The 21,635-nt window shown below is 40.3% G+C and overlaps 1 protein-coding gene across 1 annotated transcript; it reads left to right on the forward strand.

The window, feature by feature from the left end:
• The first annotated feature begins 1,322 nt into the window (after positions 1-1,322).
• Positions 1,323-21,169, forward strand: FUNDC2 (FUN14 domain containing 2). Its single transcript, XM_036271064.1, has 5 exons — positions 1,323-1,470; positions 6,793-6,931; positions 8,223-8,298; positions 17,157-17,288; positions 20,651-21,169. Exons 1-5 carry the CDS (start codon positions 1,338-1,340, stop codon positions 20,726-20,728), a joined length of 558 nt encoding a protein of 185 aa, XP_036126957.1. The 5' UTR covers positions 1,323-1,337; the 3' UTR covers positions 20,729-21,169.
• The last annotated feature ends 466 nt before the right edge of the window (positions 21,170-21,635 follow it).

The following is a 21,635-nucleotide window of genomic DNA, read 5'->3' on the forward strand; positions in this document are numbered from 1 at the left end:
CATGATCAGTGATATGCTAGGGGAGGAAAGGTCACCCTGGGAATGAGGTCGCACCCTACAGTGGTCCTTTGCTAGGCATCCAGGGCTTTCTGCCTTGGTGACCTTCTGTACCTGGCCCATTGTCCTTGCTCTACTCATGTCTGTCTAACTGCGTACCAGTTTCACTGTTCCCAGCTTTAATAAATGTCCTTTAAAATTCACCTGGACTTGTACTGTGAACTTTTTCCTGTATGAAGTCAAGAACCCACACACTACGGCTGGCTCTAGGGCCAGGTCCCCTTTTCTGTAACATCCTCATTCCACTTTCCCTCTGGTAATTACCATACTGTTTGCCTCCGTGAGTTATTTTTATTCTTAACCCCTTCACTTTTTTCACTGAAATTACCTTTTAGACTGATCTTTCTGGTCATGGTGGAGAAAATAGACTTTAGGGGGACAAGAGTAGGAGCAGGTCAACCTGTTAACTGGGGTGAGACATGATTGTGACCTGGGCTAAGATGGTGTGTAGCACTGGAATAGTGAGAAATGGTTGGATTCACCGTGAAGGTAGACTTTATGGGGGTTGCTGATGAATTGGATTTGTGGTGTTTGAGAGAAGTTCAGAATAACACCAAGCTTTTTGGAATGGTGAAGTTGCCATTAACTGAGATGGGGTGATATAGAGAGGAGTTTAGGGGGTGAGGTGGGGAGATGTACCCTGGCACAAAGTTAAAGGGCTCCATAGGCATTGCAGACAAAGAAACTTTTCTTCCCCAGCACTTCCCTTATTGTGATTGTTTAAACGTGTGTTTTTAAACTTATCTTTATTGTTGAAAGTTATTACAGATGTCTCTCCTTTTCCCCCAGCATTGACACCCCCTCCCCGCTCCTACCCCCTACCTGCCTTCACCGCACTGTTGTCTGTGTCCATTGATTATGTATACATATAAATTATTATTATTTTTTTTCTTCCTGCACCCCGCCCCAACCCGTCCCTCTGAGGTTCGTCAGTCCGTTTTCCTGCTCTGGAACAGCTCCAGACACATAGCGGGCACTGATAAATATTTGCTCAATGAACACAACAAGTTCATTTCCTTTATTTTTAGCAAAGTAACAGGTAAAATAGTCTTTATTAGGGGAGAGCCGGGTCACGATCACCCCCCCCCCCCAAAAAAAAAGGGTACCATGGAGAAACTCCCCTGGGAAAGGTTTTCTGCGCACGCGCCACTCAGTGCATCTGCTGGGGGGGGGCCTCGGGGCTTGTGACACCGCCGGGGAGCCTTGTGACGCAGTTGCGGGCGGGGGTAGGGAGTGACTGCCCTGAGCCCAGCCCGCCCTCTTCCGCTGGGGCCTTGGGAATGGAAACATCTGACCCACGTGCCGGAAGCCAGATTGCGGCGACGGCGGCACGCCACTCCGTGTCCTACGGCGCCGAGCCTCCAAGTGTGTCATCGCGAGACCATCTGTCTGAAATGGCCGCGTCCACTCAAGGTAAGGACGGGCACGCGCGCCCCCGGCGCCCTGGAGAGTCGCCTTCTTGGGCTGCGGAAGGGGAAGGGCTCCACATCCCGGCAGAGATCCTAGGGAACCCAGGCGGCACAGGGGCGGGGAGGGCGTCCGGGGTTTGCCCCTGGCTCTGTCATTCCCAGGGTCCAGCCAAGGTCAGGCGCTGGGCTGAGGCCGATCGCCCCGGGGTGTTGCCGCCTATTGAGCTCACTTAGATTTCCGGCGCCGCCCCCAAAGCCTGAGACATTCTGTCCCTCCTCTCAGAAGCCTCTGGCACTTTGAGACCCAGGCGGCGGCTTTGTCCCTTTGGAAGCACATCTCAAACATCCGCCAAGTGTTTTTCTGTGTGTAAGGTTCCTCCTCTGGCGCTATTGATGGTTTTTAGAGTAGTACACTTGAGAGGGTACTTAGAAATAGTCTTTTATTTAGTCTGCGTAGTCAAAGGAAGATTCACAGTAATAGACTAGGAGTGCATCACGTCTTTAAATCATGCATCTTACCCTACTTATTTGAATGCTTCATGGTAATAGTCATTTCAGTAATTGCTTATAAGATCCAATTACTACCACATGATCTCACTTATTTGTGGAATATAATGAACAAAACAAACTGATGAACAAAATAGACCCAGAGAATAGTAGTAGGGTACAGACTGACAAACCTCAGAAGAGGGGGTGGGAGGGGGGTCGGGGAGATAAACCACAGAACTTATATGCATGTACACATAACCAATGGACATAGACAACGAAGCTGGGGAGGGGCGAGGGAGGATGGGGCGGAGGGTGTCATTGGGGAAAAAGGAGAAACATCTGTAACAAAAATAAATTAATAAAAATAATTTAAAAAAAGATCCAGTTAGGCCCTTGCTGGTTTGGCTCAGCAAGGTTAGAGTGTCGGCCTGTGGTCCAGAGATACCCGGGTTCGGTTCTGCTAAGGGCACGTGTCTTGGTTGCAGTTTGTCCCTGGCCCTGGTTGGGTCGTGTGGGTGACAACCACTCGATGTGTCCCTTTCACGTTGATGTTTCTCTCTCTCTCTTCCACTCTATCTGAACAAAATATTGAAACAAAGACAGTGAAAATACTCACAACTCATCACTTTATTTGCCATATTTTATTGTTATCTATGCTCTTAAGAGTGTTTACATTTATTGTGTTTATGTGATAGAAATAACAGTACAGAGCATTACTGTGCATCTCTTCCCAAACTGTGTTCAGTGATGTCACAATTCATTGATAATCACACTTACAGTGAGTGAACACACCAAGGAAATTGACATGCACTACAAATCAGCCTTCCCCCAAAACTGGTTGTTAAATATTTACCAATGTTATAATGTTATAGTATAGTAGGAAGCTAGGAAAATTCCAGAACTAATGGAATAGGGAAACTAAGACAGTTAAACAGCAGTTTGCAGCCACCTGGTAAATTCTATTTTCCCTAAACCAAGGACACTTAAGAGTAAATGGTTTACTCCTCCCCAAACCAGAGGGTAAATAAATTAAATTACTCTACTCAGGGAGATGGAGCAGAAATCCAATTAGTGCCATTTGCCAAATACACCCAAGTGCAGATGAAGTTAAGAAAATAAATCTCGTTTTGGTACATCAGCATAAAACTGATGAATATTCTCTTGAAATCCTTCCCTGAGACCTCCCCTAAATGCCCAGCCTTTAAAACCCCTGGAAACTAAGGTCCTAGTGCTCTCTCCCTCCAGGGAGCATTCCTGCCAGAGCCATTCCCCTCCCCCTCTCCTTTCCCCACAGGCACTTATCTCCAAAACTTCAAGGGACCCCCACTGGATTTGCAAACAGGGGAGCAGTGGGCAGCAGCTGGTCCCAGGCTAACTCCTTGAACCTGTATCCAAGGCCCCCTTTTCTCTGACTTCCCAGTGAGCCAAAGCAGCCCATCCTAGGCCCTCCTGTTGCTTCTTCTATGCCCTTTCTTGTTTCACTGTCCTAAGTGTGTTTTTGCTGTGGTCAATAAAATATTGCTTACTTTTCTACACTTTGTCTCTTGATTGAAATCTTTCCTTCAAGAAGAAAAGAACTGAGTTCTTTTCATCTCACAGGTAACACCAGCACACCACTGAATAAAGGTGACTAAGGGATTGGAATGCACAATGTAGGTATTTTCCTGCAGAGCAGACTGTTCTTATTCACTTAAAATGTGTAGGTTGATCAAGTATTTGCACCTAGGAAATTGTTGCCAGAAATTTTGAGGTTGATATCATGAATTTCTGTCTTTGTTATGATGATCTCATAACACTGAGATCATTAATTTCCCATAAGCAAGGTAAGTGACTTGTTTTTGTTTATACAGTACTTAGCTGTGTTTGGTGAATGACTGAATGAAGTTGTGTGAACTAAATGTCTCTAATTTGATCCCCTTTTGACTGGAGCCCCTTTTGAGCTAAGTAAGGCGCTTGGTAAAATTACATTAAGCAAAATTCAAAGCTCATTCTTGTTTTCAGTGATATTTAACCCAGGGAGAGAGTTTCTTTTTTAACATAGCAGTAATGTTTTGTTATATTAGAGACATTTTTTAAAATTTAACAACTTATGAGCCCATAGATGACCCAGTTCTTCAAACATCCATATTATGGTTATGCTTGATTGGGATCTGTAATCCATCTTGTATTCTTGAATTATATTTTGTGTATGATGTGTAAGGTAGGGATTGAGTTTTTTATTTTTATAGACACCTAATAGTTCTAACATTTTGTTGAAAATACTTTCTTTCCCCATTTGATTACCTTGGTGCCATGTTTTGAAAATCAAATTACTATGTATAGATCTACTCTGGACTCTGTATTTTCTTCCACTTATATATTTGTGTATCCTTATGGCATTTCTACACTGTGTCAAATATGGTAGCTTTGTAAGTCTTGAAATTCCTTGAACTTTGTTCTTTTTTCCCCAAAAATTGCTTTGGTCACTTATGGCACATTGTATTTTCCTACAATTCTGTGACTTTGATACTCCTTCCACTGAGTGATGGGGTCTATATTCCCTCTTGAATCTGAGTGGAAGTTTGTGACTGCTCCAACAGGATGCAGTGGAAGTAACACTACTTGGCTTCTGAGGCTAGGTCTTTTTTTTTAAATCCTCACCCAAGGATATTTTTCCATTTATCTTCAGATAGAGTGAGAGGGAGGGGGCGGGGAGAGAGAGAGAGATTAATGTGAGAGAGACACATTGATTGGTTACTTCCTGCATTACCCGGGCGGACACTCTAACTACTGAGCCAAACCGACCAGGGCTCTGAAGCCAGGTGTTAAATGGTAATATAGCTTCTGCCTACCACTTGGATTCCCTCACTCTCTCACTTTCTCCTTTGGGACAGGCACCCTTGAACCTAGACACCATGCTTTAAGGAAGTCCAAACTAACCCACATAGAGGGGCAGCCTGTATGTGTGACTATAGTAGATGATTCCAGACCCCTGCCTGTAAATCTTCCAGTTGAAGCCTTGGGCACTGTGAAACAGGCATGTGCTGTGATGCTGTATTCTGTCTGAATTCCTGAGCCACAGATTCTGAGAGCTTAATCAGTGATTGTTTTGCTCCATGAAATTTTGGGGGTAATTTGTTGTATAGCCTCAGTAACTGCAACAGTACTCTAGGCCCTTTGCTTCTCCATATACATTTTAGAAGCAGTTTGTCAATTTCTAGATAAAAAAAAAAACCCTGCTTTTTAATTTGGATTACATTGAGTCTATAGATCAATATGGAGAGAATCAACATCTTAAAAATAGTGAGTCTTGCAAAACATAGATATAGTGTATATTATATATCTCCATTAATTTAGGTCATTCTTCAGGTTCTCTCTACAGCATTTTGTTATTTACAGTGTAGAGGGCTTGGGCATCTTTCATTAAATTCATTCCTACATTATCTTCCCACAGAGAAAGGGATCAGACATTTTATTAATTCTGTTTCCCTTCTTGGGCAAATCATTTAACTTCTGAACTTCCATTTCTTATTATAAAATGGGATTAATAAATAGTACCTTGTTCTGTGGATTTAATTAGTATACGTGTTTATTGCTTAGCACATTGCCTGGTAACTTGTAAGAGCTCAATTAAACATTACCTCTTTTTTTATTTAATTAATTAATTTATTTTTGTTGCAGATGTTTCTCCTTTACCCCCCCTGATTCCCCCCTCCCCCTCCCTCCCCACCCTGTCCCCAGTTTTGCTGTCCATGTCCATTGTTCATGCATACATGCATATAAATTCTGTGGTTTACCCCTCCCCCAGTACCCCTTCTTCTGGGGATTATCAGTCTGTACCCCACTTCCACGACTCTGGGACTACCCCATTCCTCACATTACCTCTTATATTTATTATCACTGGAGATCCACATAATACTGATAATCTGTGAATTTGTAGGTTATTGAATAGTATTGAGTTACTCCTGAAAAGGAGAAGAAAATGAAGGAAACCCATTTCATTTAGGATGCATTATTAAGTATTACTATAAGTTTTTCCTGTGTCCTTTTGGTTGTATTTAAATTTGAGAAGAAAAGCTAGAGTACTGATTCTAAATTGTCTATGTTTTTTTTCCCTCTAAGACAGATATTATTTATTGATTTTAGTCTGATTTTCAAAAATTACCAGTCAGAATTTCAGGGTTAATTTACTATTTAAAATAGAATAATAGCTCTGGCCAGTTTTGCTCAGTGGTTAGCACTGGCCAGTGGACCGAGGGAATCTCGGGTTTAATTCCTGGTCAAGTATGCATACCTGGGTTTCAGGTTTGATCCCCGGTCCTGGTTCGGGTCATGCAGGAGGCAACCAATCGATGTGTCTTTCTCACATCCATGTTTCTCTTTCTCTCCCTCCCTCCCTCCCTTCCCCTTTATCAAAAAATCAATGGAAAGCCCTGGCCGGTTTTGCTCAGCGGTTAGAGGGTCCGCCTGCGGTCAGGAGAGGCGTGGATTCGGTTCCCGCTAAGGGCACGTACCTCCGTTGCAGTTTGTCCCCGGCCCTGGTTGGTCGTGCGGGTGGCAGCCACTCGATGTGTCCCTTTCACATCGATGTTTCCCTCTCTCTCTCTTCCTCTCTCTCCCTCCCACTCTGTCTGTACAAAAAATGGAAAAATGTCCTCGGATGAGGATTAAAAAAAAAAAAAAATCAATGGAAAAATATCCTCAGATGAAGATTAACAAAAATATATAAATAAAATAGAATAACATTTGGAGGTTCTTATTCTACCTGTCTCTTTTAAAATATCTTAATCTAGTTAGGAATGGTAGTAATTTGTTATAAAAGTATCTAATTTCTTATTTAGTATCTTAATTCTTGTAGGACATTTTGAGTCACTGGACCTTGCAGAATTTGCTAAGAAGCAGCCATGGTGGCGCAAGCTGTTCGGGCAGGAATCTGGGCCCTCAGCTGAAAAGTATAGCGTGGCAACCCAGCTGTTAATCGGAGGTGTCACTGGATGGTAAGTGATGTGAAAGATGTCCAGTGTCTTTTTTTTAACATGGTTTAGTATTGTGGTTATAGGAATCATCTCCTTTAACCAATAAAAGCATATTGACTTCTGTGAAATAGATCACTTAATGTGTAGTATTGTATTTAAATATCATGTTAAAGTGCTATTTAATGGTTACACATGGTATTTACTACATGCCAGGGACTGTTTAAAGTATTTATATATATACCCCATTTCCTTCTCACAACAGCTCTGAAATTGGTTATGTTATAATGTGTCCTCATTTCCCCCCAGTTTTTTGTTTGTTTGTTTGTTTGTTTTTTATCCTCACTCGAGGACATTTTTCCATTTTTTGTTCAGACAGAGTGGGAGAGAGAGAGAGGAAGAGACAGAGAGAAACATCGATGTGAAAGGGACACATCGAGTGGCTGCCACCCGCACGACCATCCAGGGCCGGGGACAAACTGCAACCGAAGTACATGCCCTTAGCGGGAACTGAACCCAGGTCTCTCTGGACCGCAGGCTGATGCTCTAACCGCTGAGCCAGACCAGCCAGGGCTCCCCCCAGTTTTATAGAGAAATAATTGATATACAAATATATCACTGTATAAGTTTAAGGCATACAGTTTGATGGTTTGATTTACCTATATTGTCAAATGATTACCACAATAGGTTTGATTAACATTCATCTTTTTAATATTCATCTATATTAACATTCATATAGACACAATAAAAAGAAAAGAAAAATATTCTATCTGTGATGAAAACCCTTTGGATTTGCTCTTTTAATAACTTGCCTATATATCAAACAGCAGTGTTAACTATAGTCATCATGTACATTACATCCCTGGTACTTAATTGTCTGAGACTAACTGCAAGTGTGTAGCTTTTGACTACCTTCCTCCAATTCCACCTTTCCCTGCTATCTCTTTTTCTAGGATTCCACATATAAATGAGATCATACAGTATTTGTCTTTCTTGGTTTGACTTATTTCACTTAGCATAATGCCCTAGGTCCATCCATGTGTTGCAAATGGTAAGATTTCCTCAAATTTTTAGGGTTGAATAATATATTTCATATAGATATAATGTCTATACATTTAATATTCAATACTTATATTTATATTTTTGTGTGTGTGTATGTATATGTGTGTGTGTGTGTATATGTGTGTGTGTGTGTGTGTGTGTGTGTGTGTGTATATATATATATATATATATATATATATATATATATAAACACAATTGTTTCTATGTACCTGACAGCCTGTCAGCTTGTCTGATGTTGGTTTGGTTTTTGTAGGTGCACAGGTTTCATATTCCAGAAGGTTGGAAAGTTGGCTGCAACAGCTGTGGGAGGAGGATTTTTTCTCCTTCAGGTCTGTATGTGAAATATTCCTAAATGTTTGGAAATTCCACTTGCCCATTAGGGATGTGGTATGAGGAGCTGTAATATAATCCTCACTATATTACACTAGAATATCCTTTGCACTTGTTTACATGTACAGTGGAACCTCAGTTCCTGAACTTAATTTATTCTGGAAGGCTGTTCAAGAAGGTATTTGTTAGAAAACTGAATAATTTTTCCCATTAGAAATAATGTAAATTGAAATTAATTCATTTGAGACCCTCAAATTATTCCGTTTTAACCTTTCTTATATATAGTATATGTCTAATGTACTGTTTAATCTATAAACAAACACTCCTTTTCTTAAATTTATCAACCACCCTCTACTAGCCTTTAACCACTTGCAGCACTCGTTCCAGGGCTGTCTTTCGGGAGGTCAGTATGTGGCATCTTTGCTTGCTGTCACTGGCTAACTGCTTTTCATTTGTCCAAATCAACAACAGTTTTTCTCCCTCTTCAATTGCCTTTGATCATTGTTTCTTTTACACCCTTAGCAACATTAGCACTCTTGATGCCTTTTTGTGTTTTAAAATTGTGCTAATTGTCCATTTTGCCAGCAACAAAAGGAAACACACACACACACCCACACACACAAATATTCGCAACACAATTTCCTGAGATGTTAGCAATAAACTGACTCATACTAGGTCATTCTCTTTGTTTGTGGCCTGAGAGATGCTTCTTGTCATGCTGTTGTATCAGCATGAAAGGATTGTCAGATTAATAAATGAAGCTTGTTCAACAACTGAGATACTTTTTTCTTTTTTTTTTTTTCGGTGAACAACTTGATGGAGAACTGAATTGTTTGAGATGGGAGACATTTGAGAACCAAGGTTTCACTGTACTATTTGAAATGCCAGTGACCTTTGAGTCAAACTTCATCAATTACTAGTTGCATTTTATTTTGTCATTTATAACATGGGAACATAAGTACATATTTCTTCTCATAGTTTCCTTACAGGGTCTTTAATGTCTTTGCATAGATTTTTATTGTGTTTTTTTTTCCATATAGATCTTGTATATCTGTGGTTTGATTTTATTCCTAGATACCTGATAGCGTTAGTTGCTCTTGTGGCTTTCCTTGGGCATTGGTCCTCAGTCCTAAGGCTATCTCCCATTTGATAGCATACACCTAATGATGTGGAACGTCTTTTCATCCTTTTTGCTTTTTGTAAAGTGCCTATTTAGGTCTTTACTCCATTTTTTAATTGGGTTGTCTGTTTTCTGTGCTTTTTATTCTGCCCCATTAATCTACGTGTCTGTCCCTTCTCCAATACCACACTGTTTTGATTGCTGTGATATTAAGTCAGTCTTTTTTTTTTTTTTATTATGAATTTTTATTTATTTTTTTGTTACAGATATTTTACCTTTTTACCCCATTGGCACCCCTCACCCCACCCCACCTCCGCCCTGTCCCCGGATTAGTTGTCCATGTCCATTGGTCATGCATACATGCATATAAGTTCTGTGGTTTATCTCTTCCCACCCCCCCAGCCCCCCATCCCCTCTTCTGAGGGATGTCAGTCTGTGCCCTACTTCCATGTGTCTGGGTCTACTGTATTCCTCAGACTGTTATGTTCATTATATTCCGTATATAAGTGAGATCATGTGGTATTTGTCTTTTTCTGCTTGGCTTCTTTCACTTAGGATAATACTTTCCAGGTCCCTCCATGTCGTCTCAAAGGATGAGAGATCTTTCTTTCTTACCGCTGCATAGTACTCCATTGTGTATATGTACCACAGCTTTTTTATCCATTCGTCTACTGGTGGACACTTGGGCTGTTTCCAGATCTTAGCTATTGTAAATAGTGCTGCTATGAACATGGGGGTACATATATTCTTCCTGATTGGTGTTTCAGGCTTCTTAGGGTATATTCCCAGCAGTGGGATCACTGGGTCAAATGGAATTAAAACAACAATGAGGTATCACCTCACACCTGTCAGAATGGCCGCCATCAACAAATCATCAAACAACAAGTGTTGGCGAGGGTGTGGAGAAAAGGGGACTCTAATACACTGCTGGTGGGAATGCAGACTGGTGCAGCCACTATGGAAAACAATATGGTGCTACCTCAAAAAATTAAAAATTGAACTTCCATTAAGTCAGTCTTAAAATCAGGTATAATGATTCCTCCAACTCTGTTCTTTATTTAAAAATATCATGCCCTGGCCAGTTTGTCTCAGCAGTTGAACGTCGACCTGTGGACCAGAGAGTCTTGGGTTCGGTTTCCGCTAGGGGCACATACTACAAAAAAAACACATAAAAATATCATTTTGGCCCTTCTGGTTCCTTTCCTTTCCATACACATTTTAGAATGAGTTTGTTTATACAGCTATAAAACAGCCTGCTGGGACTGGGATAACTCTATAGCTCAATTTGGAGAGAATTGGAGGTCATTTCTATGTCAGGTCTTCTATTCCATGTAAATGACTTGTCCCTACAGTTATTTGGGTCATCTTTGAGTTCTTTCTTCAGCATTTCATAGTTTTCAGCATATAGATCCTGTAGGCTGTTTGGGTTATTTTTAGTTATTAACTATTATAAGTACAGCTGCATTTTGGATGTGGCATAATGGTGCATGCAGTTTCAGTGTTGGTGGTTAATGCCAAATTACTTTCTTAAAAGACTACTAGATAACATTCTCAGTAAAAGTGAATAAGAGTGTGTCTGTTTTCCCACATCCTTACAAATGCTGGATATTTTCAATCTTTTCATTCTCTTCACTCAGATAAAAAGTATTGTAGCTCATTAATTTTAATTTCTTTGATTACTTGAGAAGTTGAACTTTTATTCTGTCAGTTGTCTTTACCTATTTTTGTCAAGTGGGTTTTTTTCTTACTGATTCTAGAAGAGTTTAACTTTTTATGAGGATTAGTGTTCTGTTTAGATTGCAAGTATTTTTTCCAGCCAGGGTTGTGTAACTTGGTGGTGCTATTCACTACAATAGAGACTAGAAGAAGAGCAAAAATACAGGAAAAAGCTGTAGAGGGGAAAAGAGTTTTAGTTTTAGATATTTAGAGATATTCAAGTAGATATGATTTAACAAAAATATGGCAGAGAGAAGTGATATTGATAGAGGATTGAGTGATAGTACTAATCCATCAGAAAACTGCATATAGTCGGCCCTCGTTTATCGCGGTTAATCAGTTCCAGACTCTATTGCAATAAATGAATTTCCGTGAAGTAGTGTTCTTTATATATAGTCGTCCCTTGCCACTTTGTGCTTAGACTTTTGCGGCTTCACTCTATTGCGATTTTTCAAATATAGCATAGCATAGCATAGCACAGCATAGCACAGCACAACATTAGCATAGCATTAGCATAGCATTGCATTTAAAAAAAAAAACCACAATAGAGTGAAGCCCCCAAAGTCAAAGCTCAAAGTGGCCAGGGACAACTGTATTTGGATTAGTTTTATTCAGTTCACATATGCTTTTTTTAAATTAATTTAGTTTTGTTACAGATGTTTCTCCTTTTCCCGCCAATGATTCCTCCCTCCCCCTCACTCCCTGCCCTATCCCCAGCTTTGTTGTCCATGTCCATTGTTCATGCACACATGCATATAAGTTCTGTGGTTTATCTCTCCCCACCACATCCTCTTTTGGGGATTGTCAGCCTGTACCTCACTTCCATGTCTCTGGCACTACCCCATTTCTCAGACTGTTATGTTCATTATATTACACAAATAAGTGAGATCATATGATACTTGTCTTTCCCTGTTTGCCTTGTTTTGCTGTTTTGATTACAGTGGTTTTGTAGTATAACCTGAAATCTGGTAATGTGATTCCTCCTACTTTGTTCTTCTTTTTCAAGATTACTGTGGCTATTTGAGGTCTTTTTTAGTTCCATATGAACTTTTGAAGTATTCTAGTTCTGTGAAGTATGTCGTTGGTATTTTGATGGGGATTGCATTGAATCTATAGATTGCTTTGGGTAGTATGAACATTTTAATGATGTTAATTCTCCCAATCCATGAACAGGGTATGTGCTTCCACTTTTTTATATCTTCCTCTATTTCTTTTTTCAATGTCCTGTAGTTTTCTGCAAATAGTTCCTTTACTTCTGTGGTTAAGTTTATTCCTAAGTATCTTGATTGTTTTGCCTCAATGGTAAATGGGATTGTTTTCTTACTCTTTATGTGAGTTCATCATTGGTGTATAAGAATGCCATCAATTTCTTGACGTTAATTTTGTATCCTGCTACTTTGCCAAATTCTTATATTAAGTCTAGTAAATTTTTGATGGAGTCTTTGGGGTTTTCTACGTATAGTATCATGTCATCTGCGAATAATGACAGTTTCACTTCCTCCTTTCCAATTTGGATCCCTTTTATTTTTTCTTCCTATCTGATTGCTGTGGCTAAGACTTCGAGTACTATGTTAAATAACAGTGGTGAGTGTGGGCATCTTTTTCTTGTTCCTGTTCTTAAGGGAAATGCTTTTAATTTTTGCCCATTGAGTATGATGTTGGCTGTAGGTCTTTCATACATGGCCTTTATTATGTTGAGATATGATCCCTCTATTTCCACATTGCTGAGTGTTTTTATCAGAAATGGATTTTGTCGAAGGCTTTTTCGGCATCTATTGATATGATCATGTGGTTTTTAATCTTCATTTTATTTATGTGGTGTATCACATTTATTGATTTGCGAATATTGTACCAGCCTTGCATCCCTGGGATGAATCCCACTTGGTCATGGTGAATATTTTTTTGATGTGTTGCTGGAAGCAATTTGATAGTATTTTGGCATCTATGTTCATCAGGGATATTGGCCTGTAGTTTTCTTTCTTTGCAGTGTCTTTTCCTGGTTTTGGAATTAGAATTTTGCTGGCCTCATAGAACGTGTTTGGAAGTCTTCCTTCTTCTTGAATTTTTGAAATAGTTTGAGGAGAATGGGTGTTATTTCTTTTTTGAATGATTGGTAAAACTTCCCCATGAAGCCATCCAGGCCTAGGCTTTTGTTTGCTGGGAGAGTCTTGATTACATCTTCAATTTTCTTAGTTCTTATTGGTCTGTTCAAGTTTTCTATCTCTTCCCGGTCCAGTTTTGGGAGACCATGTGTTTCTAGAAATTTGTCCATTTTGCTTCGTTTGTCGAATTTGTTGTCATATAATTGTTCATAGTAGTTGTTAAGGATGTTTTGTATTTCTGTGGTGTCAATTGTTATTTCTCCTCTTTCATTTCTGATATTGTGTATTTGGGTTCTCTCTCTTTATTTCTTGGTGAGTCTATCTAAGGGTCCATCAATATTGTTTATCTTTTCGAAAAACTAGCTCTTTGTTCCATTGATCCTTTGAATTGTTTTTTGGGATGCTATGTCATTTATTTCTGCTCTGACCTTTACTATTTCCTTCCTTCTACTTTCTCTGGGGTTTTCTGTTTGTTTGCTTTGTAGTTATTTTAGTTGTGAGGTTAGATAGTCTATTATAGACTTTTCTTGTTTCTTGAGGTAGGCCTTTAGTGCTATGAATTTCCCTCTCAGAACTGTTTTTGTTGCATCCCATAGATGTTGTGTTGTCGTGTGTTCATTTTCATTGGTTTCCAGGAAGTTTTAAATGTCTTCTTCGATCTCCTCGGTAACCCATTCGTTGTTTAAAAGCATGCTATTTAGCCTCCATGTGTTCAAATGTTTATGCATGTTACTATTGCATTTGATTTCTAGTTTCATGCCATTGTGATCTGAGAAGATGCTTGATATGATTTCAATCTTCTTGAATTTGTAGTGACTTAGTTTGTGTGCTAACATTTGGTCTATCTTTGAGAATGTCCCATGTGCACTTGAGAAGAATGTGAATTCTGTAGTTTGGGGTATATTTCTCAGTAGATGTCTATTAAATCCTTTTGGTCTAGTGCTTTGTTTAGAGTCTCTGTTTCGTTGCTAATTTTTTGTCTAGAGGATCTGTCCAGTGATAGATGAGCAAGGTGTTGAAGTCCCTTGCTATGATTGTATTGCTATCGATTTCTCCTTTGAAGTCTTCCAGAAGATTTTTAATATATTTTGGTGCTCCTATATTGGGTGCATATATGTATATCAAGGTTATATATTCCTGTTGGATAGATCCTTTCATTATTATGTAGTGGCCTTCTTTGTCTCTAGTATTGGTCTTCATTTTGAAATCTATTTTATCAGATATGAGTATTGCTACCTCAACTTGTTTTTCCTTTACGTTTGCTTGGAAGATTTTTTTCCATCCCTTCAGTTTCAACCTATGTGAGTCTTTTGTTGTGAGGTGGGTCTCTTGTAAACAAAATATATGTGAGTCATGCTTTCTTATCCAGTCAGCTACTCTGTGTCTTTTTACCGGAGCATTCAATCAATTAACATTTAAGGTGATTATTGATATATACTTATTTATTGCCACTTTTGTTTAGTGTGGTTCTATTTTTCTTCCTATTTCTCCTGCTAATTACAGCAGTCCTTTTAACATTTCTTGCAGTGCTGGTTTGGGGCTAATGTTTTCCCTTAGCCTTTTTTTGTGTGTGGGAAGCTCTTTATTTGACCTTCTATTTTGAATGATAGCTTGCTGGGTAGAGTCGTCTTAGATTCAGATCCTTGTTTTTCATGACCTTGATTACCTCATGCCACTCCCTTCTGGCCTGTAGTGTTTCTGTGGAGAAGTCAGCTGAGAGCCTTATGGGGTTTCCTTAGTAGGTAACCTGTTGCTTATCTCTTGGTGCTTTTAGGATTCTCTCTTTGTCTTTTATTTTTGGCATTTTGATTACTCTGTGTCTTGGTGTGGGCCTGTTTGAGTTCTTCTTACTGGGGGCTCTCTGTGCTTCTTGAACTTGAATGCCTTCTTCCTTCACCAAATTAGGGAAGTTTTCTGTCACTATTTCTTCAAATATATTCTCTACCCCTTGCTCATTTATTCTTCTTCGGGGACTCCTATGATGCGAATATTATTACATTTCCAGTTGTCCCACATTTCTCTTAAGCTGTCTTCCTGGTTTTTAATTGTTTTTTCTTTTTAGTTTTGTGATTGGTTGATTTTTTTCTACCCTGTCTTCTAATTCACTGATCCAGTACTCTGCTTCCTCTACTCTGCTATTTAGACCTTCCAATGTGTTCTTTATTTCTGATATTTCATTCTTCCTTTCTTCTTGGTGGTTTTTAATTTCCAGCTGGTTGATTTTCAACATTTCTATGTCTTCACTCATGGTGCTCATGTCCTTACACATGCTGTTGAGCTTCCTCAAGATCATGGCTCTGAACTCTAGTTCTGTTAACTTGCTTAACTGCACCTCATTTATCTCATCGTTGGTAGAGGTCTCTTGTTCTTTCATTTGGCTTTTGTTTCTTTGTTTCACCATTTTGGCTATCACAGTGGGCTTTGGTGCCTGCTGAATTTACCCTATGGGTGTTGGTGTTCTTCTGCTTGTGGCTCCCCCTCCTGGGTTTGGAGGAGCTAGGGAGGACCCACGTTAAACCCCACTGTGAAGTCTTACTTTCCTGGTTATAGTTGCTAGCCCAGGAATGGTACAGTTATCCTCTAGCTTTTTGTGTGGAGGCTATCAGTAGTGGTTACTTGAAGAGCCTTGGCTTCTCTGTTGAATGAAAAACTCCCTCAGGTGTTCAGCATAAGGGGATTTTCCAAGGGTGGGGCAGATGCTGGTTGGTAATGAGCCTCAATTTGCATTTAAATGGCCACCGGGTGGGGTTGCATCTCCGAGGGAGAGGCCACTGCCTCTTCCCAGAGCCCTGGGAAGGAGCAAGAGGGCCACCAGCCTGTGTGGCCACAACTCAGCAAAAGCTCTGAGTGCCCTCCAAATCCCGAGTGTCCCCACACAGTTCCAGTCCACCCTTCCTCTGCTAGAGCCCAAGGTGAATGGCTGTGGCTATTTTTGTATCTCTCCTGGCTCTGCGCTGTGGAGCTGCTTGGGAGTGTTACCCCGAGGGTGCTGCTCACTGCTAAGGCTGCTGCTGTCTGTGTGCTTGCAGCCCTCCTCAGGCTTCCGCAATCCTACCAGGATCAATTGGTGTCCCTTGTGATATGGTCCTCCAAGCTGCTTTTCTGTTGCTTTTTCCTCACGATTTGTCTTTATTTTAGTTGTAATTCCAGTTTGGTCCTGGGAGATGGTCTGTGTAGCTTCCATTTACTCTGCTGCCGTTTTTGGGTTTCCACGGGTCAAGGGTCCAGGCCTGACTTAGCTCGAGCCTCTGTGCAGGATCTCACCAGGCTATAGTCATGGGGTCAGCTTGACTAGGGAAGAATCCACATCCAAGCTCATTCAGGTTGTTTACAGAATTCCAGTTCACATATTCTTGATGAAATTCTTTTCACTGAGTTTTAGTGTTTGTGCCTGCTGTCTTTACCAAGGGAAGTTGGCATATTCTGTCGCTATATTTGGATGTGCTTTTCCCAGTATTCCTTACATGAAGTTGCTTGTGAGAAATCTCCGTGGGATCATGTGCTAGACTTTCTGAGCAACAGTAATTCATACCTTACAGCCTTAGTCTTTTTAAGAAACAGACTTATGTTGGCTGTAAAGTTAATTTCTTCACCTTACTTCTTGACTTCCAATTCTGATTTTACTATTTTATTTTTTAAGCAAACTTCAAACTTTTTAGAGAGGGACAAGAGTATAAATAAAAGAATTGCCAGCAATCATTGAAGTCTATTGATTTCCGGTGCCAGACATGGGGCCTTGCACATAGGTTAGATGCTGGGTAGATGTATAATGAATGTTACTGTCATACAAAGAACTGGATGGCAATTGTCTATGAAAATGGAAAGTCAGAAGAGTTTTTAATAATGTACTTCAGTGATTTATCCTGACAAAAAGAAATAAGCCTGTGTTTCTTATTTCTTGCTGTCGTTGAAACTATAGATTGCAAACCATACTGGGTACATCAAGGTTGACTGGCAACGAGTAGAGAAGGACATGAAGAAAGCCAAGGAACAGCTGAAGATCCGTAAGAGCAACCACATATCTACAGAGATGAAAAGCAAAGCTGAGGAGGTGAGACTGGTTTTGTTTTCATGAAGTGTGTGAAGGATGTAAACAATTTTGTGTGTACAAAAATGGGGCTAGATACACCTATTTGTCAGCTTTGGATGGAATAGCTTCACCTCAGACATTTTTTTTTTTATTTTGTTCAGATAGAGTGGGGGAGAGAGAGAGACAGAGAGAGAGAGAGAAACATCGATGTGAAAGGGACACATCGAGTGGCTGCCACCCTCACAACCCAACCAGGGCCGGGGACAAACTGCAACCGAGGTACGTGCCCTTAGCGGGAACCGAACCCGGGTCAGACATTTTTTAAAATTCTCACCTGAGGACATGCTTGGTGAGAGGAAGGCAGAGAGAGAGAGAGAGAGGGAGAGAGAGAGAGAGAGAGAGAAACACAAAGAGAAACAGAAACATCAATCGGTTGCCTTCCATGCATGCTCTGATTGGGGACTGAACCTGCAACCTTTCAGTGCACAGGATGACATTCAACCAACTGAGCCACTCAGGCTGGGCCAGAGACATTTTTTGTAAAGCTGGGTAACTGAAGTTTTTAGTGACTTGTCAGTGAGTGAGAATGCTGAGTGATAATGTGCACATATGTGCATCAGTCATTTCTTGTAGGGATGGGGGCAATGCAGCAAGTGGGGAGGATAATGATGATGTAGCTTATACAGCCAATAATTTTTTATCCATGCACACACATTTCTGAAATGTCCATACTTTACCTATTCTACATATAACTAATGAAATGTCTAGCCTTGGGGATGGCAACCTTTTTTTGTAAAGGGCCAAATGATAAATATTTTCAGCTTTGAAAACCATGTGATCTCTGTTACAACTATTGAACTGCACTGTGAAACATGAAAATAACCAGAGATGATATGTAGACAAGTGAATGCAGCTGTGTTGCAATGGAACTTTATTCAAAAACACCCAGCGGGCTGGATTTGACCCATGGGGTGTAGTTTGCTAACCCCTGATCTAATGCATAAAACCAGGTTAGGTTATATTGTCTGACACTGGAGGAATAGGAAAAAAATTTCCTTTTTAAAATATTTTATTTTGCGACTGCTTTATTACCTTTAGAAATATGTCAAATGTCCCAAAGAAGTAAGTGCACTGAACTGGAGAGAAATAAACCAGGATCCAGGTGCCTGGCACCTTCCATAGCCTAGAGCAATAGAGTTCTCGGTTCACAGAGGAAAGGGGAAGGATTTATGATTTTAAGGGTAAATTAAAATAGGCCTTGTCCTCAAGGCACTGACAGTCTAGTAGCAATGACAGGACAAAGTCATGTAAACCAAATAGAATAGGTGCCAGAGAACTTGGGTTAAACATGCATTTATCTCTGCTTCCTTCTGAAATATATCTAAATGACAGTAACAAAATAAAAATTGTTAAACCCATAAGGACCAAGAGAATAGAACAGCGATGCTGGTAGACAACAAATGTCAGCAAATTTGGGAGAGTGGAAAGGCAGATAGATGAGTGAGTGGTAAATGACTTTAGCAGACTGGGAAAGTACTGGACAACTAACTCCACATCGCCAGGTACATGATGACAGTTTTTATATGGTGGCAAGTGGAAAGTGGCATTTGTGAGGCCCCAGGAGCACAGGTAGTCCCTCTTCCTTTTCTCCTTCCATTCCTCTTCCTCAAGCTTAGGTCTGAAAATTACACTTTTCTCATTTCAACAAACCTTTATATTCAAACAGTTACAAAAGTAATACAGCCCTGGCTGATTTGGCTCCGCAGACCAAAGGATCTCGGGTTCGATTCCCAGTCAAGGGTACATGCCTAGGTTGCAGGTTTGATCCCCAGCCCAGGTCAGGGTCGTGCGGTAGGCAACCAATCCATGTGTCTCTCTCACATCAATGTTTCTCTCTTTCTCTCTCTTCCTCTATCCCTTCCACTCTGTCTAAAAATCAATGGGAAAAATATCCTTGGGTGAGGATTAACCGGAATAAATAAATGATTATTGGAAACTTCTTTAATGATACTGGAAGTATAATAATAAAAAGTATAAGGTTAATGTTTGATTAGAACCAACTATTGACTGACAGAGGGGACTTGTTATAAACTAACCAAAAGGTTTGGAATTGGTTTTGTATTCCTGGTCATGGCCTGGCACTGTCACATGCCTCAGGGATAGTGGCTGGTTCCCCCCTCAGATCCCATGGCCTTATTTGGGAAGCAAGGAATGGAAATGATAAATTCACTATTTAACCACAACAATGGCTTCAGTGAGAACAGTTTTAATGGACTGGTAGAGTTGAAAGCCAAACTATAGTAACTTGAAGAATGAGTAGGAAGTAAGAAAGTAAAGATAAAGGAAAGCAATTATTTCAGGAAGTTGTATGATTTTTTTTCCATTCTCCCTGATGGCAGATAAGGACCTCACCTGTTAATCATCCTCTGATTTGGTGAAGTGTGAGAGTAAGAATTCATAGTATCTACTTCAGAGGAGGTCTCAGAGGGGGATGGGTGGATGGATGGACAGACGGATGGATAGGATGAATATATGGAGAAATTTGGAGGAGAGATTCAGAGGTAGCAGCCTCCACTGTAGAGTGGTGTTGAAGAAAATAGAAAGGGAAACTAGAAATCTTGAATTGCCTCTAACCAGTTTATTGAATACTGCTTTACTCTTTCCCCATAACTGCCCCCATGAACTCTGTCCTTCCCTGTTCCTGCATGAACTTTTAGGCAGATTTCTTTTCTTTAAAATTTTTTTTTCCTTTTATTGATTTTAGAGAGAGAGGAAGTGAGAGGGACAGAAAGATAGAAACATCGATGAGAGAGAACATTGATTGGCCACCTCCTGCATGCCTCCAACTGGGGATCGGCCCACAACCTGGGCATGAGTCCTGACAGGGAATCAAACCAGCGACCTCTTGGTGCATGGGTCGATGCTCAACCACTTAGCCACACCAGCTGGACTAGGCGGATTTCTTTGCTCTATTACTAAATACAGAATCCATTGAGTTGCCCTTGACCTCTCTTCCTCCTCCCCCATATGGCCAGTTGTCTGGTCACACAAAATCCTGTCTCAAAAACATCTCTTGAATTTGATCACTGTGCACTAGCACCCCTGCCACCATCTTGATCCAAAGATCTATCATCTCACCCTCTGATCTGTGTCCTTTTTCCTGAGGGTCTCCTTGTAGTCTTACTCTCTCCACAGGCGTCATTTCACATGTAAATCCATTCATGGCTTCCATTGCCCTGTGGGTAAAGTAAAAACTACTCAACAGATGAGGAAATTGCATTGTCAAGATTGCATAGATAATAGAGACAATTTCTAATGATAATAATAATAATAATGATAATATCCTTAGCAAAATAGCCCATTGTGCTATCTTCTATTCCTAGATGGTGTCATTTGTGAAGAAGAACGTTCTAGTGACTGGTGGATTTTTCGGAGGCTTTCTGCTTGGCATGGCATCCTAAGGAGACGACTTCACTTCCATTATTACTGGTTTTTTCCACCTAGACCAGCCTCTTCACTCCATCATAGGAAATCAAGTCTCTTCCTCCTCCTGTTCTCCTGTGCCTTCCTCCCTGCTGTAGCATATCCGAATGGCTTCTATAGGCATCTGTTACAAACTAATAAGGCCCCACTGTGAGCCTCATGACAACAATGGAAGAGACTATAGATATTAGCTCTCCTCCCAGAACACTCCCCACTTGACTAATCTGTATGTCAGCAAGAATGTTCCTTTCCCCCCTACATAAGATACTAACACATAATACAAGATGACTCGCTGTGGAGGATGAGTGGATCCTCAAAGGTTGTCCCAAATTTGATTTGGAAAAGGAAGAACAAGCACATAGATACCTTATGTGCTGCATGGAAAGGAACTGAATACATTTGCCTTTAAGCATGAAGAATTTTGGTGTTTATTTTCTTTTAAAGTTGGTTTTAGATTACAGAAAGAGAGGTATTTATAACTGCTATAATTATCCTGACAAAATGGTGGTATAATAGAAAATTATGAACATAGTATGAACTTGTGCTAAACGTATATATACTGAACTGAAGATACTGTGTTTGGTGGGAAAATCTTTAGGAAAATCAACCAATAGATACATCATTGGAAAATCAGACTTAATGAATCATTTGGGGGCATTAAGATGTTATCCGGGGGTGAGGGGTTCACCATACAGAATAATGCATCTCATGGCTATTTCCAAAGGGTTTATTTATGGTAAAATAAGTGACGTTAGGTGGTAGAACGAGGAAGCTCTTGGATTTTTATTTTGTACAAATGATTTTAAGCTTTGAAATGTGAGGTGTTCTCTACTTCTTGTCAAAGCATTAGGGGTATTCATAGCTCCTGTGCCAATTCTACTATTT

This window comes from Molossus molossus, unplaced genomic scaffold, assembly GCF_014108415.1.
Source record: "Molossus molossus isolate mMolMol1 unplaced genomic scaffold, mMolMol1.p scaffold_m16_p_2, whole genome shotgun sequence".
NCBI lineage: Eukaryota > Metazoa > Chordata > Mammalia > Chiroptera > Molossidae > Molossus > Molossus molossus.

Bases quoted from the DNA above. Each gene is read 5' to 3' on its own strand.
- FUNDC2 (XM_036271064.1), top strand. From the start codon at position 1,338: ATGGAAACATCTGACCCACGTGCCGGAAGCCAGATTGCGGCGACGGCG. The intron at 8,299-17,156 runs GTCTGTATGTGA...TTGAAACTATAG, and splicing joins GAGGATTTTTTCTCCTTCAG to ATTGCAAACCATACTGGGTA. The intron at 17,289-20,650 runs GTGAGACTGGTT...TTCTATTCCTAG, and splicing joins TGAAAAGCAAAGCTGAGGAG to ATGGTGTCATTTGTGAAGAA.